At 37.6% G+C, this 16,637-nt stretch overlaps 1 protein-coding gene across 1 annotated transcript in view; it reads left to right on the top strand.

Moving 5' to 3' along the window:
* The window catches only part of CROT (carnitine O-octanoyltransferase), a 36,620-nt gene extending 21,440 nt beyond the window's left edge, over positions 1 to 15,180 (top strand). Inside the window, exons 4-18 of the mRNA XM_009330597.1 lie at positions 3 to 35; positions 848 to 1,029; positions 1,212 to 1,336; positions 4,037 to 4,145; positions 6,101 to 6,194; positions 6,288 to 6,413; positions 6,856 to 6,957; positions 7,590 to 7,673; positions 7,770 to 7,877; positions 8,122 to 8,252; positions 9,616 to 9,739; positions 11,861 to 11,939; positions 12,762 to 12,855; positions 13,027 to 13,146; positions 14,244 to 15,180. Coding sequence (XP_009328872.1) covers positions 3 to 35; positions 848 to 1,029; positions 1,212 to 1,336; positions 4,037 to 4,145; positions 6,101 to 6,194; positions 6,288 to 6,413; positions 6,856 to 6,957; positions 7,590 to 7,673; positions 7,770 to 7,877; positions 8,122 to 8,252; positions 9,616 to 9,739; positions 11,861 to 11,939; positions 12,762 to 12,855; positions 13,027 to 13,146; positions 14,244 to 14,364 — 1,632 coding nt within the window. The 3' untranslated portion in view covers positions 14,365 to 15,180. The remainder of the gene's footprint in view (positions 1 to 2; positions 36 to 847; positions 1,030 to 1,211; positions 1,337 to 4,036; positions 4,146 to 6,100; positions 6,195 to 6,287; positions 6,414 to 6,855; positions 6,958 to 7,589; positions 7,674 to 7,769; positions 7,878 to 8,121; positions 8,253 to 9,615; positions 9,740 to 11,860; positions 11,940 to 12,761; positions 12,856 to 13,026; positions 13,147 to 14,243) is intronic.
* Positions 15,181 to 16,637: the final 1,457 nt, after the last annotated feature.

The raw sequence follows: 16,637 nt of genomic DNA, 5'->3' as shown, positions 1-16,637 counted from the left end.
CATTACTGGAAAGAGCTAAAACAAGAAGGAATTGGGTACGTATTTTGAATTATGATTTTTTACATATCTACTTACAGAAAGTTGGCTGTTCAGGATGTAATTTAGCCATTTAGCTTTTTTTAATCTTAGGATCTTCCTTATATCTGCCACTTGGCTTATGGATATGAACACATTCACTTACCTACATGTGATTTGGTTTTTTTCAAAGTTAGGTGGCTAAGAGGGTTCACTAACTGAAATGTTATTACCTACCAGCTTTTGAATGCTTTGTCTGTCAGTCTCTTACCCCCCCCCAAAAAAAAAAAAAAGAAAAAGTTGTTTTAAAGTTGTCTTTCAACAGAGAAAAGGATACAAGGGGGGTCGTTACCAAGTGGAATTCATGAGAACTTTGTAAATCTTAACATGACACACTCTGGAGTGGGGATTTTCAGATGATGGTAGAAAAAATACATTATGAACTGTCTGTCCCAGATCCTCTCTCACACAAATCTCCTTTCCTTCCATTCTTCGTGGAGTAATCTGTCTGATATTCGCAGCAGCCACAGCTGACATCTGCAGGAGTTTAAGATTAATATCAGGGAAGAACTCTTCATCATAATTTACAATTTAATAGTCTTAAGCAGTGTTGAATTTTACTTCAAGCTTGAAAATAGAAGAGCTAGATGTGTTGTTACCCTCAGCAGTTAGTTTTGAACCACTGTCCTGCCTTCTGTTATATAGGGACTGCTATTCAAAATCTATATTAAAAAAAAAAAAGTAAAAAAAGCAGGCAGTTGAACAATCTGGTGATTATTAATGAATTAATGACTAAAAGTTAATTCTGACGCTAAGCACTTTTCATTTTCAGCTGGAGGACTGGTGGCTGAATGTGGCTTATCTTGATCTTCGCATATCGACGCAAATACACTGTAATATGGCAGGCCCTGGTCCCTATATTGAACACTGCTGGCCACCCAAAGAGGGCACGCAGATAGAAAGAGCAAGTGTAAATATATGGCACACCCTGAAATACTGGGATCTATTGCGAACGTAAGACTTCAAGAAAAAATAATTGATTCTAAATATTAATGATCTTTGTGTACTTTAGTTGCAAAAATATGTTTTTGTTCATTGGCATGGGTTCTTTGCAGTAGAAGATAGGTTTCTTACCTTGATTTATTTGCATAATTATAATCTCTTTTGTTTAATTTTGGTGTGTTTGTTTACTACAGAGAGAAGGTGGCTATAGAGAGATCTGGGAATGCTGTTCTGGACATGAACCAATTTCGAATGCTCTTCTGCACTTGCAAAATTCCTGGAGTTACCAGAGACTCGCTTGGCAGTTATTTTAAAACTGGTAAACAAATGGAAATTGCGGGTTAATACAAGCAAATGATTTTGTATTAATGGGCTAATGGAGTGGTCATTTTAACCATAAAATACTTGCTTCCTCAAGCACTATATCAGATACAGGTTGTTGAGTGCTTATATAAGGAAGCAAAGAAGATACCTTATCTACAAATGCCCTTTTTGGTCCAATATTTATTCCTTTCTAAATAAGATTAAAAGAAAGCTCTGCTTCAAATTGTATTTTACCAGCCTGATGCCTATAATAAGTGTGCCAGCATTAAGAACTGAAAAAAGACAAATTCCATGTGTTATAAATGTGGGTGGATTCCGTGTAGGCAGAATTTCAGCATCGTTACTAATAGCTTCTTTTTCCACAGAATGCATTTCTTGAGTGTGCTCCCATACATTCTTTTGGGATAATTTTTACTTATTTTCTATCATTGTGCTGTTTCTTGGCTTGGTCAGCTTCTTCTGTTTTCAGTCTTTAAAGTACTCCATAGTGCTTCTTAAAGCCATTCTCTTAAACTCCCAACAGTTTTCTGGGGTGCAGGATCAAAAACTGGGATAAAAGTGTAATGTTGTTATTCATCCTCCGCTTACAAATACTGTAGTATTAGTAATCAACTAACTGAAATCATAACACCCCTCCCACACACATTCTGATGCATCCAGAGTTGTTCAGCAGTTCTAGATAATCATGTTCACCACTCTAGATAATCATGAGAGATGTGAATTCCTGTAAGACTCAGGAACCAAGAAGAAGGAGGTATTGCCTTGCTCCATAGAGAATATATAAGGAAATCTCCATACCACAGGATATGATGAGAAAATGCAAAGTTGAAGGCAAGTTTCAAGGGTTTTATCTTAGCATTACAGTTGAAGAGTCAGTTTAAATGCCAAAACATAGAAGAAATATTCAAATGGTGGAAATTCAATGTTCTGTTTTGATCACACTTAATAAACAAAGCTATTATCCTCTGGAGATGCAATTTATGTCATTCATGTCCCTTTTCTGCCTTAAAATATTCTAAGAACTTTATTAAACAACTTTATTAAACAATCTTGCATCATTTTTCATGTAATACATGGCAGGTGATATCCATTCCATGTAGATTGCCTGCCTCCAGATGAAATATTTAGTCCAGTTAGTTGTCTTGATTCTCTCTGATTCATGGAGAAATATGAATACCTCCAGAGAAGGATTTGGGCCATCAAGATATGCAGGTATCCAAGATAGGCAGAAGGAATTGCCATCTGGAGAGGGATCTGTTTTTCCCCTTTGGCTATCGAGGTAACTGACATGGTCTAAACACCTGAAGTAGTATTCAGATTACAGAGTAGGGCACCTAAAATTTGGCAGGTAATGTCAGCTTGGAGTCAAAGACTACGCTAAAAGCCAAGAGAGCCTGATCAGTGGAACCTGGAAAGCTGTTTGGTTCAGCCTGCAGCAGACACCTTAATGAGCACAGGTGAAGAGCTCATTAGATGTCATTAAGTGTATTGGGTAGATCTCTACCAACTGTAGTGGGATCTCAGACACTTAATTCTAGGTATGTTAACTTCCAAACTTAATTCTACCCCTTGCTTTAGACAGCTAAAATTAGGAGGATGCTACCTAAAGTAACAATTTCATGTCATCCCTTCTGATTTTTGTTATGTTAGAAATTAATTTCATGATCTATGAAGGTGAGGTTTGCATGAAATGACAAATTCCCCACCCTAGAATGTCTTTAATCATCAGGTATGTATTGAATTGTATTATTTGATTTAGAAAGTAGGACCATAAAGATAGATGTAAAAGACTTATTAAAAGTTAAGATTAAGACGTCTGTGGATGCCCATTCTGTTAAATACTTGTGAGTAAAGTAGCATACATTTCTTCTTTTTCCCAGGGTGGAGTACTGGACTAGAAGAGATACAGCACAGTGGCTCAGTTTGAGAAAAATGTAGACATGTTTCTTGGGGTTTTAACATCTATTTTTTGTCAGAATCTTTTCCAACTTTATTTAGTCTTATTTCCAGATAGATGGATTCAATAAGGCAATGCTATGCAAGTGTAGCTGGCCTAGTGTGGGCCAGTACCATCTGCATTTCTGTATAGTGGCCAAATGGTGTGTCAGTGCTCCCTTCTTACAGATTTGCAGATTACAGATCAGGTCTGATTGAGATGGTAGTGCATCTTGGATCTTGAGCTGCATAACTGAAAGTGGTCTCATAAACACTCTGATGACTGAAGGACTCAATCGTCTGCAGAGTGTCTTAGCAGCAGGCTTGCTGCGTTATATTCATCCCTTTAAAAAAAACCCGAAAACTCATGCAAGAGAGAAATGTTGCTAGATCAACTTTCAGCAAGCAGCGCTTGTTTTGGCAGAGGATGTTCCTGCCTACAAGATACACAAATAAATAACATTTGCTACTAGGTAATGACAATGACTTGAAGTAGTAACAGTGAAAGTTACGTTCTGTAATATATACTTCTGTATATTTTCTGACAGTTTTAAAAATATCTTCAAATTTGGAATAAGATCATGCAATTGGACTTCAAAAGTTATTCTTTTTTCTTTTCTCCTGTTTTTAACTGTATGAAGTCTGCCTTATTCGGAACAAAAAATGGGTCTGCAGGACTTGCAGAGTGTTTTTCCTGTATCTGTCACTCACTTTATCCCCACAGTTTGATTTTCATGTTTTGTGTGTTGTTTCATTTCAGAGACTGAAGGTGAATGCCCGTCTCACTTAATAGTCCTGTGTCGAGGTCGAGTGTTTGCATTTGATGCTATACATGAAGGCACTATGGTGACTCCTCCAGAGATTTTCAGGTTTTCAAACTACCTTGTTTCAAATGAGCTGTCCTATTTAAGCTACATACCAAAGACCGTCTTTCTTTTCCTATCCCATTCACCCCAAAGGATTAGGTGTGAGAGAGGCTACAGCTTCTCCTCTAGCTGAGCGTTCAGATTTGAGTAAATTCGTTTAGTGGATGGCATCTTCTTGCCATGAAGCATGATGATCATGTACTGTTGTAATACACCCATAGAACATCACGCAAAAGGGCTGAATGAACATGTTTCAGTAGGAAACATCATTTATGTGTGAAGTTTCTTGACATGGAATTATTAGGATTATAAGTAACATCATTCCTTTCAGGACCAATCCACATTGATAATTCTCATTGCTACTTAATCATTATCAAAGATGAAGCACCACTGTCATGTTGATTCAAATCTAATACACTTGTGGTCAATTTTTTTCAAGAATAGAGGGGCTGGAATTCCCCAACAGGAATGGTGAGTGCACCAGAGTCCAAAATCGCAGTATACACTGATTGACTTTCTGCTAGTTACAGGTACAGCAGCATTTCACTTGCATTTCTTGTCTTTGCGCCAGACCTGTGACAACCAGCCATGTTTGTGGCTCTTTTCATATTCCTGAGCTGCTGCAAAGGAACAGAGAGAAAGAATTTGGTTCATGAAATAGTAAATTTCAGTACTAGTGCAACTGGCAGTGTTTAAAGCTTTTCCGTGCTGTATCTCCTATCTCCCAGTAGCATGCAGAGGTGCCAGCTTTTCAAATTGGCAATACAGTTGTGGCCACAAGGTTTTCTACTCTGTTGGTCGAACTCTGATGTCACATACAGAGGTAGTTTCAGCATAAGTCTTTTGTGATTGATTTGGGATCTATATGCATCTACTTACTAAAGAGGGGTTGTGTGTTTCATCTAGGAATAACTTCCAGCATTTGTCAAAGTGCTGTTTCTAGAGCACAACAGAAGACTTTTGTAACTAAAACTGGCAAAAGGTGGATGGCCGAATTCCTTAGGCAAAACAAAACCTACTTGGAGAAGCTCAAAAGTAGCTCAAAATTTTTTGAAAATCTGGTACTTTAATACTTATATATTTCAACATATGTATTTCTAATTTCTGTAGTTGTACCTGTTAGATCAAGCAAGTAACAAAGAAATGAGCGCCTGGAATACAGACAAAAAACCCCTAAAGCTTGTCTATAGAAAGGGTTGGTTTTGGTTTGGTGGTTGGTTTTTTTTGTTTTGTTTTGTTTTTTTAATAGCTTCATCATGGGTGTCTTACACTTTTGAAAGCTGTGTAATGATTAGTAGTGAAATTTAATGGGCAAGAGTGCCAGAACAAAGGACAAGTGAGATTAAATGCCTGTAACTTGTGGAGTTTCTTTAACACCTAGAACAGGATGTGAAAAACTGAATTTGCAAACTAAAAGTTAGCTCTCTGTTAACAGCTCTTCAAAGGGAAAATGCAAGGAAAAGGTAGGAAGAGAAGTATTCTTGTGTAGTTCAGTCTCTACGTTTAGGATGTACTATAGCTACTGTTCTGCTTTAAATCTCAGGGTTAATCTGGAGTGGAAGTTTTGCCCTTGTGTTTGGTTAGTTGCTATAAAAGCTGCAAAGCTGCAGTATTACAGATGTCTGCTGCTTGGGAAAGTTCGATCTGCACTGCTGAAGTCTTAAATCTAGTTTTAAATTAAGTGCATAATAACACTTTAGGATTATGGTTGTTTACGTGTAAGTTTGTACTGGGTTGGTAACTGCAATTTGAATTAACCATTAGTGACCGAAAACAGAGCAGGTCTTCAGCTGCCTTTAGAGTCTGAGGGAGCTGATTCATGCTTCCTGAAAATTTACATTAGCTTGTAAATGTGGAACCGAAATTCCAGCTTGGCAAAAGAGAGAGATAAAAAGGGTTACTTCTGTCTTCTTTCCATATGTTATTTGTTAACTTCAGTTTTTGAAATCTTCTTAAAGGCAACTTACTTATATACAGAAAAGATGCCATAGTGAACCAGATGGACCAGGACTGGCAGCCTTAACAAGCAACGAAAGGACAAAGTGGGCAGAGGTGGGAATACTTCAACAGTTGATTCCTGAGAAAAGCATTTTGATGACTGGAAATACGTCATTTCACTTAGCTTTGTCTTTTTATGCTTTCTAGTTACGTGAATATTTGATTGATCTTGATCCAAAGAACTTGACTCTTCTGGAAAAAATTCAAAGAAGTTTGTTTGTAGTCTGCCTCGATGATTCTAGTCCCCATGCAACTCCTGAGGACTACAGTGAGGTAGCTCAGAATTTTTGATAATTCATATCTGGTCATCTTTATATAAAAGTTTCTTCTATGTGTATGCGGAAGTAACACTTCTTGCTCTCTCAGAACAGACAAAATGAAGCAGATAAATATGCAGATAATGCTTCTTGTTGATCCATAGGAATACTTAAATAGTTTGAATTGTTAGGACATTGGAAGTGGGAATGGCTGAAATCTACCGTCATAATCTTTTAGCCCTTTAGCCTTCAGGGTTCTCAGAAATATAGTAATCAACTTGTTATCACTCTTTAATTTAAAAACTTAGGCTTATAATCATGTTTCATCTTCAACTGGATGAAAATGTCTTATCTCATGGGGAGGTCTCACCATCTTAATGTAGGCTTGATTTAGCTGACAGAGGTTGGCAGTGTACTCAGTGTTCTTTAAAACCCACGGTGTGTAACTTTTGCTCTAGGTTACAAGGCTGGGGCTAACAGGTGACCCGACAGTACGCTGGGGAGATAAATCCTACAATAGCATATTCTTTTCCAATGGAACCTGTAGTGCATTCTGTGATGTAAGTTGAAAATTCCCCCCCCTGCCCCTTATAAACCTTTCAAGTATTTATTTACTAAGTTTTCCCTTTCAGAGTATTATTTTAAATGTTTAATGTGTTCCTCTTTAGTGTAGCCTTGTTTACCAGGCACCTTGTCTGGCAAGTTTCCAAAATAGGTCTGCTTTCACAGTGCTTGATATTACACCATACTTGAATTAAGAACATGAGATCTGAAATCGTAATCTCATTTCTGAAAGTATTTAATGAGGGAGTTCCAAAGACAAAAAATACATTGCACAAGAAGGCTTAAAATTAACTCTTTGTATTATGTTGCTATTTGAACAGCTGTGTTTTTTTTTAAACTCAGGTTTTTTAAAAATTTGTTGTTGAATGGCCAGGAGGGCCTACATCTTGCCTGAAATCTGCTTTTCCACAGCAGTGGTATATTGTGCCTCCCTATCTGGCTGCAGAGCAGTCAAAACAGTGGGTCGACTTACAGTAGTTCTATATGTATCGTAGAACTAGAAAAACAAGTCCAACACTGTGCAGTAAAGCTGTTGGTCTGCAGGAAAAAGAGTGGGGTAGGGAAAAAAGCAATTTGATCCTCTTGCAGTTCTGCAAATAATGTGATATCTTGTCTTATATGATTCTAGCATTCTCCTTTTGATGCCATGGCTTTAATTACCATGTTATCTTATGCTGAAAAGAAGATTATTGAAAATGAGGGAAGATGGAAGGTATCTATCCTTTAAACTTTCAAATGTATTAGTTAATGTGTCTTTTCTTATAGATAACATTTTCTGTTTTCTCTCTTTCTGTTTGCATCCTCCCAGGGATCAGATAAAGTGAGGGATATTCCATGGCCAGAGGAACTTGTATTCACAGTGGATCAAAAAATTATAAATGAAATTGGACGTACTAAAGAATTGTATTACAAAAAGGTGGAATTTCTTGCTGCTTCTCTTAATTGTCACTGATTTTTTTTTTTCCATTCTATTTGCACGTTCTCCATGCTGGAGAACAGGGATGAATGTTATTGATGAATTGATGTATCAGGGGACTTAACACGATGGTTTAGTTTGTTACTTGTTGGTTTATGTTGAATGTGTTTTATTTGAAGTGAACCAACTTGTGATATTTGCAGTTTCTTGACTTCTGTTTTTTTTCCCTCCTATGGTTTGACAGGTATCTGACTTGCAGATAGTAAATTATGCCTTCACATCCTTCGGCAAAGCATTGATTAAAAAGAAGAAACTTCATCCTGATACATTTGTGCAGCTTGCCCTTCAGCTGGCTTATTACAAATGCCATGGACGGTAAGAAAATCTCATTACCCAGATTAGGAATAAAAAAACTAGTTTCTTGAGTAAAGGGGTGGATCTGGAGCATAATGCAGTGCCCTTGCAATACCAGTGTGTAATTTGCTATGGTGATATAAGAATGAAGAAGTAAAGTTTTTTAAATTAACTGTTGCATAGGGCCTTATTTTGCGCCATTGAATTCCATGGGGCTTGTGCTCTTGGCTTCAGAAGAATTGTGTCATTGTGCCTATAGGGATCATGCGTGTACATATTGTGGAATGGAGGGCAGAAGACAATCCCTGAAAATGTGGATTTGGGCTGTACAAAGTAAATATTTGGGCAAACACCAAATGTGGAATGAGTCAGGATTCTTTAATGTCAAATAGCTGCTCAGAAGGAGAAGCAAGCTTTATCTGTAGCAGGTAACAACCATTGGTAAAAGCCTCACAAACCTCAGTGTCTCACTTTCTTTAGCAATGTTAGATGTGAAGGTTTGGGCAGAATAATAGAGATACAGATAGTGACCCTCCAAATGCCTGACTCTACGTTTTTGGGTGTGTCGTTTTATTTTGTATTATTGGTAAAAGGCGGCATTCTTCCTGGTATTGGTGTTACCAAATTTCTGTTTGCTAACTAGCACTGATTGTGGCTTGTATAAGTCATTACTGACCTGGCAAGTATTGCTTCCTTCAGAAAAAGGAGGGTTTTGTCATAGGAGCATGACGTTTAGTCACTGGAGATGCCTGTCTCATCATAAGAAAGGTCGGTAGATCTCAGTTTGCTGAATATTGGAATAAATTAACTGTCTGACTAAAATAGCCTGTTAAGTCTGTTCTAAACATACAAGTATGTTTCATGTAAGTTGTATATTAAATGGTAGACTGTCATAGTGCTGGGGATGCTGCAGGTAAAAGCTGGATGGGTGTCAGTATGCAACAGAGAAGGATTTGAGCCTTTTCCTTATAAACGCATTGGGACACGGTACTTATTTCAAATGTGTCTCTTAATTTTTGAGTTTTTGGACGGTATAGATGGTTTCTTTAATGGAAATATATAGTGAAACTGAAGCTTGCGTAATTTCAGCTTATCTATACTAGAGGCTGGTAGATCTGTAGTCTGCAGAAAATAGCCATGACAACCCAGTCTTTTCAAGGTATGATTATAGCACTGGCACTTTACAAGCTTTTATGAGACTGATGACTGAAAGAGTTCCTTTGTGGCTCTTTTTCAGACACAAAATTTAAAGAAAATTAGTGGCTTACTGATACTTGTAACTGAGCTAGATGTGTAAGGTACTTGGCAGGACTTTTTTATTCCTTGAGAGAGCATATAGTTTTGTTCAGTTAATGAGATACTCTTCCCTAATTTTTCTTTTTAGCCCAGGCTGCTGTTACGAAACCGCCATGACCAGGCGTTTCTATCATGGCCGCACAGAGACCATAAGACCATGTACTATGGAAGCAGTGGAGTGGTGCAAGTCCATGCTGGATCCTTCTGACAGTGTAAATACTGAAATCGAACTTTAATCATAATGTATTTAGAAGGCCTGTCATTTGAACTGCTTAAAACTCCCTTTTCTATCATCTCATTAATGGGAATTGGCTTGTTTCCAGTGAGACAGATTTCAAATGTTGGCTTGCTCGAAGTCTGGCTCTGGTCATTGTGACTGAGGTGAACTGTCATGTGCAGGCTTGTTTGGTTTTCTATTCTATTTATCTTTTGGTTTCAAGAAGGTAAGTGTCTTGAGTTACATTCACACTGATTTTTTTTTTTTTTCACACCTCAAAAAGTAACTGGGTTGGAACCAATGTATTCTGCTGTAGAGTGGTTCTGTTGTTTTAATTTTTATGTGAAATCAGGAAATGTTAGTCTAATTGCTGAGTCTGAGAGCAAGATTGAAATCTGTGTCCTAGTGGCAACAGGATTGTACTCCAGAGTTTGTCTCTGAATAGCTGAACTGGTGACCTTTTTCTTTTCCCAGCAACTACCCTCTGGTGCTTGACTGGCAGAGCATTTCATGCCTTTCTTGCCAAGTGAGAGCTGTTCTAAAGCTCTTTCTGTTGTCCTCGCTCCACATTTCTCAGAGCCTGAGAAATGAAGCAAGGAGAAGATTTTTGAGACGAAGGGCTATGTATCTTTAGGAAATTCAAAGGTTCTATATTATTAATGCATCTGAGAAACATACAGGAATATGGCTGGTGGGAAGTATGTGTGATTGGTAATTATAGTCTTCAAGAGCATATTTTCCTGGTCTTCACTGGCTTCTTTTGGCAGGTGCTGCAGCTTTAAAACTCAATTTTCTGGCCATTATTCAAATCTGCTTTCCTATTGCAAATATGGATTCCTGTTACTTCCCTGCTCTTCAGTTATCGTCTAACCAGTTAGCAGGCTTCTATGGGTAATACACATAGAGGTTTGTTACTACACATAGAGGTTTGTTACTTCCAACACTAACTGTAGCCTTTTCTCTTTTTCTCTTTGTAATTTTAAATAGCATCTCCAAATATCTTCCTATTGCTATTTTTTTGTGATGAACTCTTGGGGCTTAAAAAAAGCATTGAATCTGTTCAATAGTATTGAAATTAAGATGCTTAAAAGTCTACTTTTAAGGTACTAGAAAATACCTAAAGTTAGGTACTTTGGAAAAAATCTTTTTGTCTCAACTTTTATTTTGCCCCTTGTGAGCTTAGTAGCTTGATTTTTATCCAAGTTGAGTGGCTACTGCCCTTTTTTCACATGCTCTGCTGCAGCCTCTCGTGTAATGAATAAAAGGACAAAGGGTGCTTCTTCAGTAGTTAAAAAGCTAGTAAGATCTGAGATCTTAGAAGCCAAGATCTTTGGTGTCTAGAGATGTTTCTCTAGGCCTCCTTTACCAAAACATGTTTTTGTATTCTTTCTCTCTGGTTTTAATATGTAAGTTTCAGTATAAAATTGAAAAAAACATAATGTTGGGTAGAACTACTGTCATGCAAGTAATCTTTCAGTCAGCAGAGAAAATTTGGGAATGCAGTTGGCATCTGTGTATATTTTAATTAGGGTCTTTTGTTTTGTTTTCTGCTTTTACTTCACAGATTTTTTTCATCTGTTTTTTCTCCTTTTTTTTTTTTTTTGGCATGAAAAATGGTGGAATAGAATATTTCAGTTGGAAGGGACCTACAATAATCATCTAGTCCAACAGCCTGACCAATTCAGGGCATGGTGATCATGTAAATGCAACTGCACCTGCTAAAAGCCAGTGTGTTTCTAAATAAGTGGAACTGTAGGAATTTTTTGGTTTTGGTTACTCTTATTTCACAGTGGCTACTTTCCATTGTTTCAGCTCGTTTGGGAAGGAACATGAGGTTTAGAGTATTGTTCAGTGCAAAAGTGATCCAAATAACAGATCAGAGATATAGGAAACAAATGAGTAAGTTCTCCTGAAAAAGGAATTTGGATTTGGGAGAAAGAGTTTGAGAGAGGTTCTAATGTACCTTTCAAGATCTCCATTTTCTTCTATCTAAAATTGCTAGAAACTGTGAAAGGGGGAAAACTTGCTGATCTGTGATTCCTGATGTGTTACTCATCTGGATTGTTTTTTCTTCTCTTTTTTTTTTTTTAAATTCTGTCTCCCCTAATTTACACAGACTTATCGACGACTACAGCTGATGCATAAGGCATTTGCAAAGCACAATAAAATGAGGAAAGAATGTGAGAATGGAAAAGGTACTCTGGGATCAAAAGGTTTTTTTGTTTTGTTTTTTCTTGTGGGTGAAAAGGGAATATTGCTGTATCCTAATAACGTTTTCTCTGTCTCCTTGTTTTCAACCTGAGTAAAAACTACCCCTTAACATTTTATACTTTAATTTCGGGGAGAGGAACTAAAACCTAGTCCTTGCACCCTTCCTTGTGCCCCGAAGACACGCTCACTTTGAATATTGTCACTTTTTCTGCCCAGCTAAACATTACTTCAGAATACCTTCTGATCAAATACATGCTTGGCTGGAAAGAGGGAAATGCAGCCTTTGAAGGCAGAAGAGAGATTTGGGTGAAATTGTAACCCACCTGCGTTAGCATGGCGAGCTATTCTGTGAATGAGAGAGAGTAGCTGGGAAATAATCACCTGATGAACCTTCATACTCTCTCCATCCTACTTGGTGGGTTATCTAGGCAGTTGTGGCCCTGAAAGCCTTTTCATCTTGTCCACATAATTGCCAGTGGGCCAGTTTCACTGTGTGGAACTCCTTCTCCTTGGCTGAAATGGGAGTTTTCTTGGTTTTTGTTTTCCACAGGAGCTGTGCTGCGTTTATATTACTTAGTTCATTTGCATTTGGGCTCAGTGTCACAAGCTCAAAGTGATGAAGGCCTCTTAGATCAAATATTTGGGAAATGTTTTAGTATGCTGCAATATGAATCTTGTTTTTTAGTAGACGCTCTCGTTTATCTGTCCTTCAGCTGCTATTTGAGCTTCCAGCTATCCAGACCAGAAGAAGCAGAAAAACAGGAAATGCTGTTGTTAATGATGCAGTATTTGCATTTATTTGACAGGATTTGATCGTCATCTTCTGGGTCTCCTACTCATAGCACAGGAGCAAGGACTGCCAGTGCCAGAACTTTATATGGATAATGCCTTCACAGTTAGGTAATTCGTGTTCTTGTCCTGTGGGGAGGTTGCATCCCTTGATACTGAGGACTTCGTTACATTGGCCTTATCCATGCTGATTTCTTGATCTCTAGGACAAAATAATTTTTCTGTAAAACTCACTTTGTTTTAAATTATCTTTAAAAGTGCTGGTTTTGTTTTGTTTTACAGTGGAGGAGGTGGGAATTTTATTCTTTCAACTAGTCTGACTGGCTACACTAGGTTTAGTGGATCTGTGCTCCCTATGGTACCTCATGGCTATGGCTTTTTTTATGCAATCAGAGATGACAGGTATGGGTATAATTTCATTTTGGGCATGGTTCTATCTCTGTCACAAAGGGAAAGGTGGCTAACAATTAGAATGAGGAAAGGAGAAGACAGGAGAAACATGGCTGAACGTGTCAGAAAAGGTTGAGAAGTGAGGTACATGAGAATAGAGGCATTAACATTCTGGGAAAGCATGTGTGGGAGGAAGGATGAACGGTGGAGGTGAAGTGAGCACCAAGATACTGACAGTAGGCAGAAAGAAAAGAGTGGGGAAGGTGAAAGAAGGGAGGAACAAAAGAAGTTAACTTTAAAATAAGCTTTTGGTTTAGAGATCATTAAATGTAACCTGCAAAGACGTTTTTTAAAAAAAGTAGCAATTGACTGAGATAGACCAGATAGAGTACAAGTGAGCACACTGTCCGTCATTCTTGGCAGTGACACAGACATCTCTTGACACAAACCAGGCCTCTGAGTAATAAGGAGAAGCTAAAACATTTGGCTTCACTTCTCATCAAATGGTAGGATTTGAAAAGATCCAGTTTTAGTTTATTGGTCTCATGGACAAAAGATATTGCTTCTTTACCAAATCTAATAAACTACTTTCATTATAATGTGTTGCGATAACTTGCTATTTTGTGATTTAGGTGTAATTTGAATGACTTCTTCCCAAAGCTAAATATGGATTGTGTGCAGTTTTGATTCAGTTTGAGAATACAAACCATTTATACTTTGATCTATGGCTCTGTTAAGATAAATAGAACTAGATAAAGATCTGCCTTTTATTGGGTAAATAGAAAAAAAGTACTTTAAACCTTAAACTAGTTGCAGAGAAGAAATCTAATTCACAGTATTTTCAAATATAAGTGGAAAAGTTACGTCACTGTGTATGTAGAAATGGGTATTTAAATCAAAGTATTTAGTTTCAAGATCTGTCAACATTATTGCTTACTGAAGGCACTAGTGATCTGAGTCCTTTCTGAATGTTGAGACAGTATGTTTATGTGACAATTTTTGCTTCAGAATTTATGTCAATAATTTCACGTTTCAGGGCAATTTGTATGACGCTTATCCTGGATCATGACAATTAAGAGTGGTAACTTCATTGTTTTCTATATTGATAGGATTGTTATTGCCTGTTCTTCTTGGAAATCATGTCCAGAGACTGATGCAGAAGTGCTGTGTAGAGCTGTGTTCCAGTGCTTTCAGGACATGTTACAATTAACAGTTGCAGCTCAGCTGTAAGGTTGATAACAATGTAAAAGCCTTTGCAAGCTCATGAGTTATATGTAGTACTTATAAATGAAACGCTACTCAAAAGTACTGTTATATTCAAGTTAAGATGTTTAATGATCTAAGTGAAGTCTACCTATTTTTATGGGATTTACTGTGGTAACAGTACCCATTTAAGAGTAATGTAGCTATTTGCAACAACAATGCAAGCAGTAGTACCTTATCTATGTAGAACTATGCAATATTAAAATATGCCTCAACAATGCAAACGTATTTGAGAGACGGGGTGTTGGAGAATTTATGGGAGATTTGTATTTATGATCTTAGTAGTAACACGTAGAATACTTTGTAGTCTACTGATATTGTTTATGCCAGTGGAGCACTTAACTGCGTACTCAAGAGTAACCACACTATCCTCTTAGGTGATTATGCTTCCTTTTCATAGTGATTTATGAAATAGAAGGGCTGCCTCCATCAGGCTATATGTTATTTTATAAGTTATCTTTCATTTTTGCTATTGGGATTATACCAAATAAATGTTGTATCCGTGAATGGGGATGTTCCCACTACATTTGTAGTATGAGAGCACTACAACCTGAAGTATTTTGAAAAAGGAGCTCTCAATAATAAAGACAGACAGCAGCATATGAGTTCCAAATTCCTCAGAGTTTTCATCTTCGAGTGAACTGCTGCTAGTCTGCTGCTTAACACAATAAAAGTAAGCGCTGAATGCAGTTTGATACGATTCTCAGGATTTTAAGACTTGATTCCTCTGTTTGAGCAGCTTTGTATTTTCCTGTCATAGAAATAAAATTCTTCTAAAAATCAGCTTTGTATTGATTAATTTACAGGTGGACTGTTTAATGTGTAGCAACTAAACTTTGTGAAAGAGAGATGATCTTGGGGACAGGTGAACTTGAAATAGAGATTCTGAAGTACCCATTGTTTTCTTTTTTCTCTAGTTTTTGGAGTTTTGAGAGAGATCAAAGATTATTATTTGTTTTACAGAAACAACTGTGTCCTCAGCTAACACTGAACCCCTCTCTTTGCCTTCTGGAAGCTCTGTTGCATATTTTTTTCCACAGTAGCAAGAACAGAGTTTCCCTTTTTATTTCCTTCCTCAAAGCCTGTCACTTCTCTGAGTAACAGGCCAGGGTGTGTTATACTGTGTCTTGTTGCCTCAGAAAATGGTCTCATTATTACAGCCTTTGTCTTCCCTGCTTTTATTGGACTACTTGTACGTCCTGTCTCAATTAAATCTGACAACCATTCATTGTTTAATGGTTGACTTGAGGTCTTCCAAAACTCTTACAGAGTAAGAATCCATTCCTGTTCTGGAGTGCTTATAATAGCCCACTCTCTTTCTCGGAGGTAAATGACTTTCTGAAACCTCTCGGTTAGTGAAGCATGTGTTTTTATGATGCTGTGATTTCTGTGAGATAGATTAGGATTTTAGATCAAGCTATGCCTGGTGATTTTTATTATTTTTTTTATAAGTTCTGTCTGACAGTCACAAGCTTTCACCCCATAATTGGGTTAGTAAACCTGGTTGCAACAGCGATGACGATAGTTTGCTTTGAACACTCATTTGAAACAGCCTGAAATCTGATGAAGGGTGTAATTTTGCATTTATTTGCATTTGTTTTACACACATCTACCCCTGCCTCTCTGGGGATTTCTGGGGGCATGGAAGTCCTGGCAGAAATACAGAAAAAGGAAAACTATTTCAGCAAGTGTATCATTGAGAAAATGTCATTCAGTCACCACTGTAAGCAGAATTTCCTGTTCAGCTGGGACAGTCTGTCTTGCCTGGAGGAACTGAAGATGGGAGTGTATCCAGAGAGAACAAAATTAAATTCTGTGAGTTGTTAGACTGACTTGTTATGTGCTGTGGATGCATGCATTCATGAGCGTGATGTTAACTTCCTTGTTATAAGGAGTAAAGCAATTTTGATTCAAAGTTGTTGTACTAAGTTTATGCTGTATGGACCATGTGGGACTAAAGCATAAAGTGTTAAACAGATTCTTTTTTTTTTGTCTGTGTGGATTTGGAAAAACGTGTAATCAGTGCAGAAGTAGCATAATGCAGTAGGGGCTCTGATTTCAGCTCAGGGTGGTTAAGCTGTGCAGTCTTGTTGTCATAGGATAGGCACCATTTGCTTTGAAGATGCTGAGACTAAAGCAGGGGGTTGCAGAAATTGGCTGCACCCATTAGTGCATAGGCAAGCTGAGACTAGGAGCCAGGTTTCTGCATTGGTGGGAGTGAGCCAGTTGCCAATCCCAGC

This window comes from Pygoscelis adeliae, unplaced genomic scaffold (assembly GCF_000699105.1).
Source record: "Pygoscelis adeliae isolate BGI_AS28 unplaced genomic scaffold, ASM69910v1 Scaffold27, whole genome shotgun sequence".
NCBI lineage: Eukaryota > Metazoa > Chordata > Aves > Sphenisciformes > Spheniscidae > Pygoscelis > Pygoscelis adeliae.
This window is presented reverse-complemented; position numbering and strand designations above follow the sequence as displayed.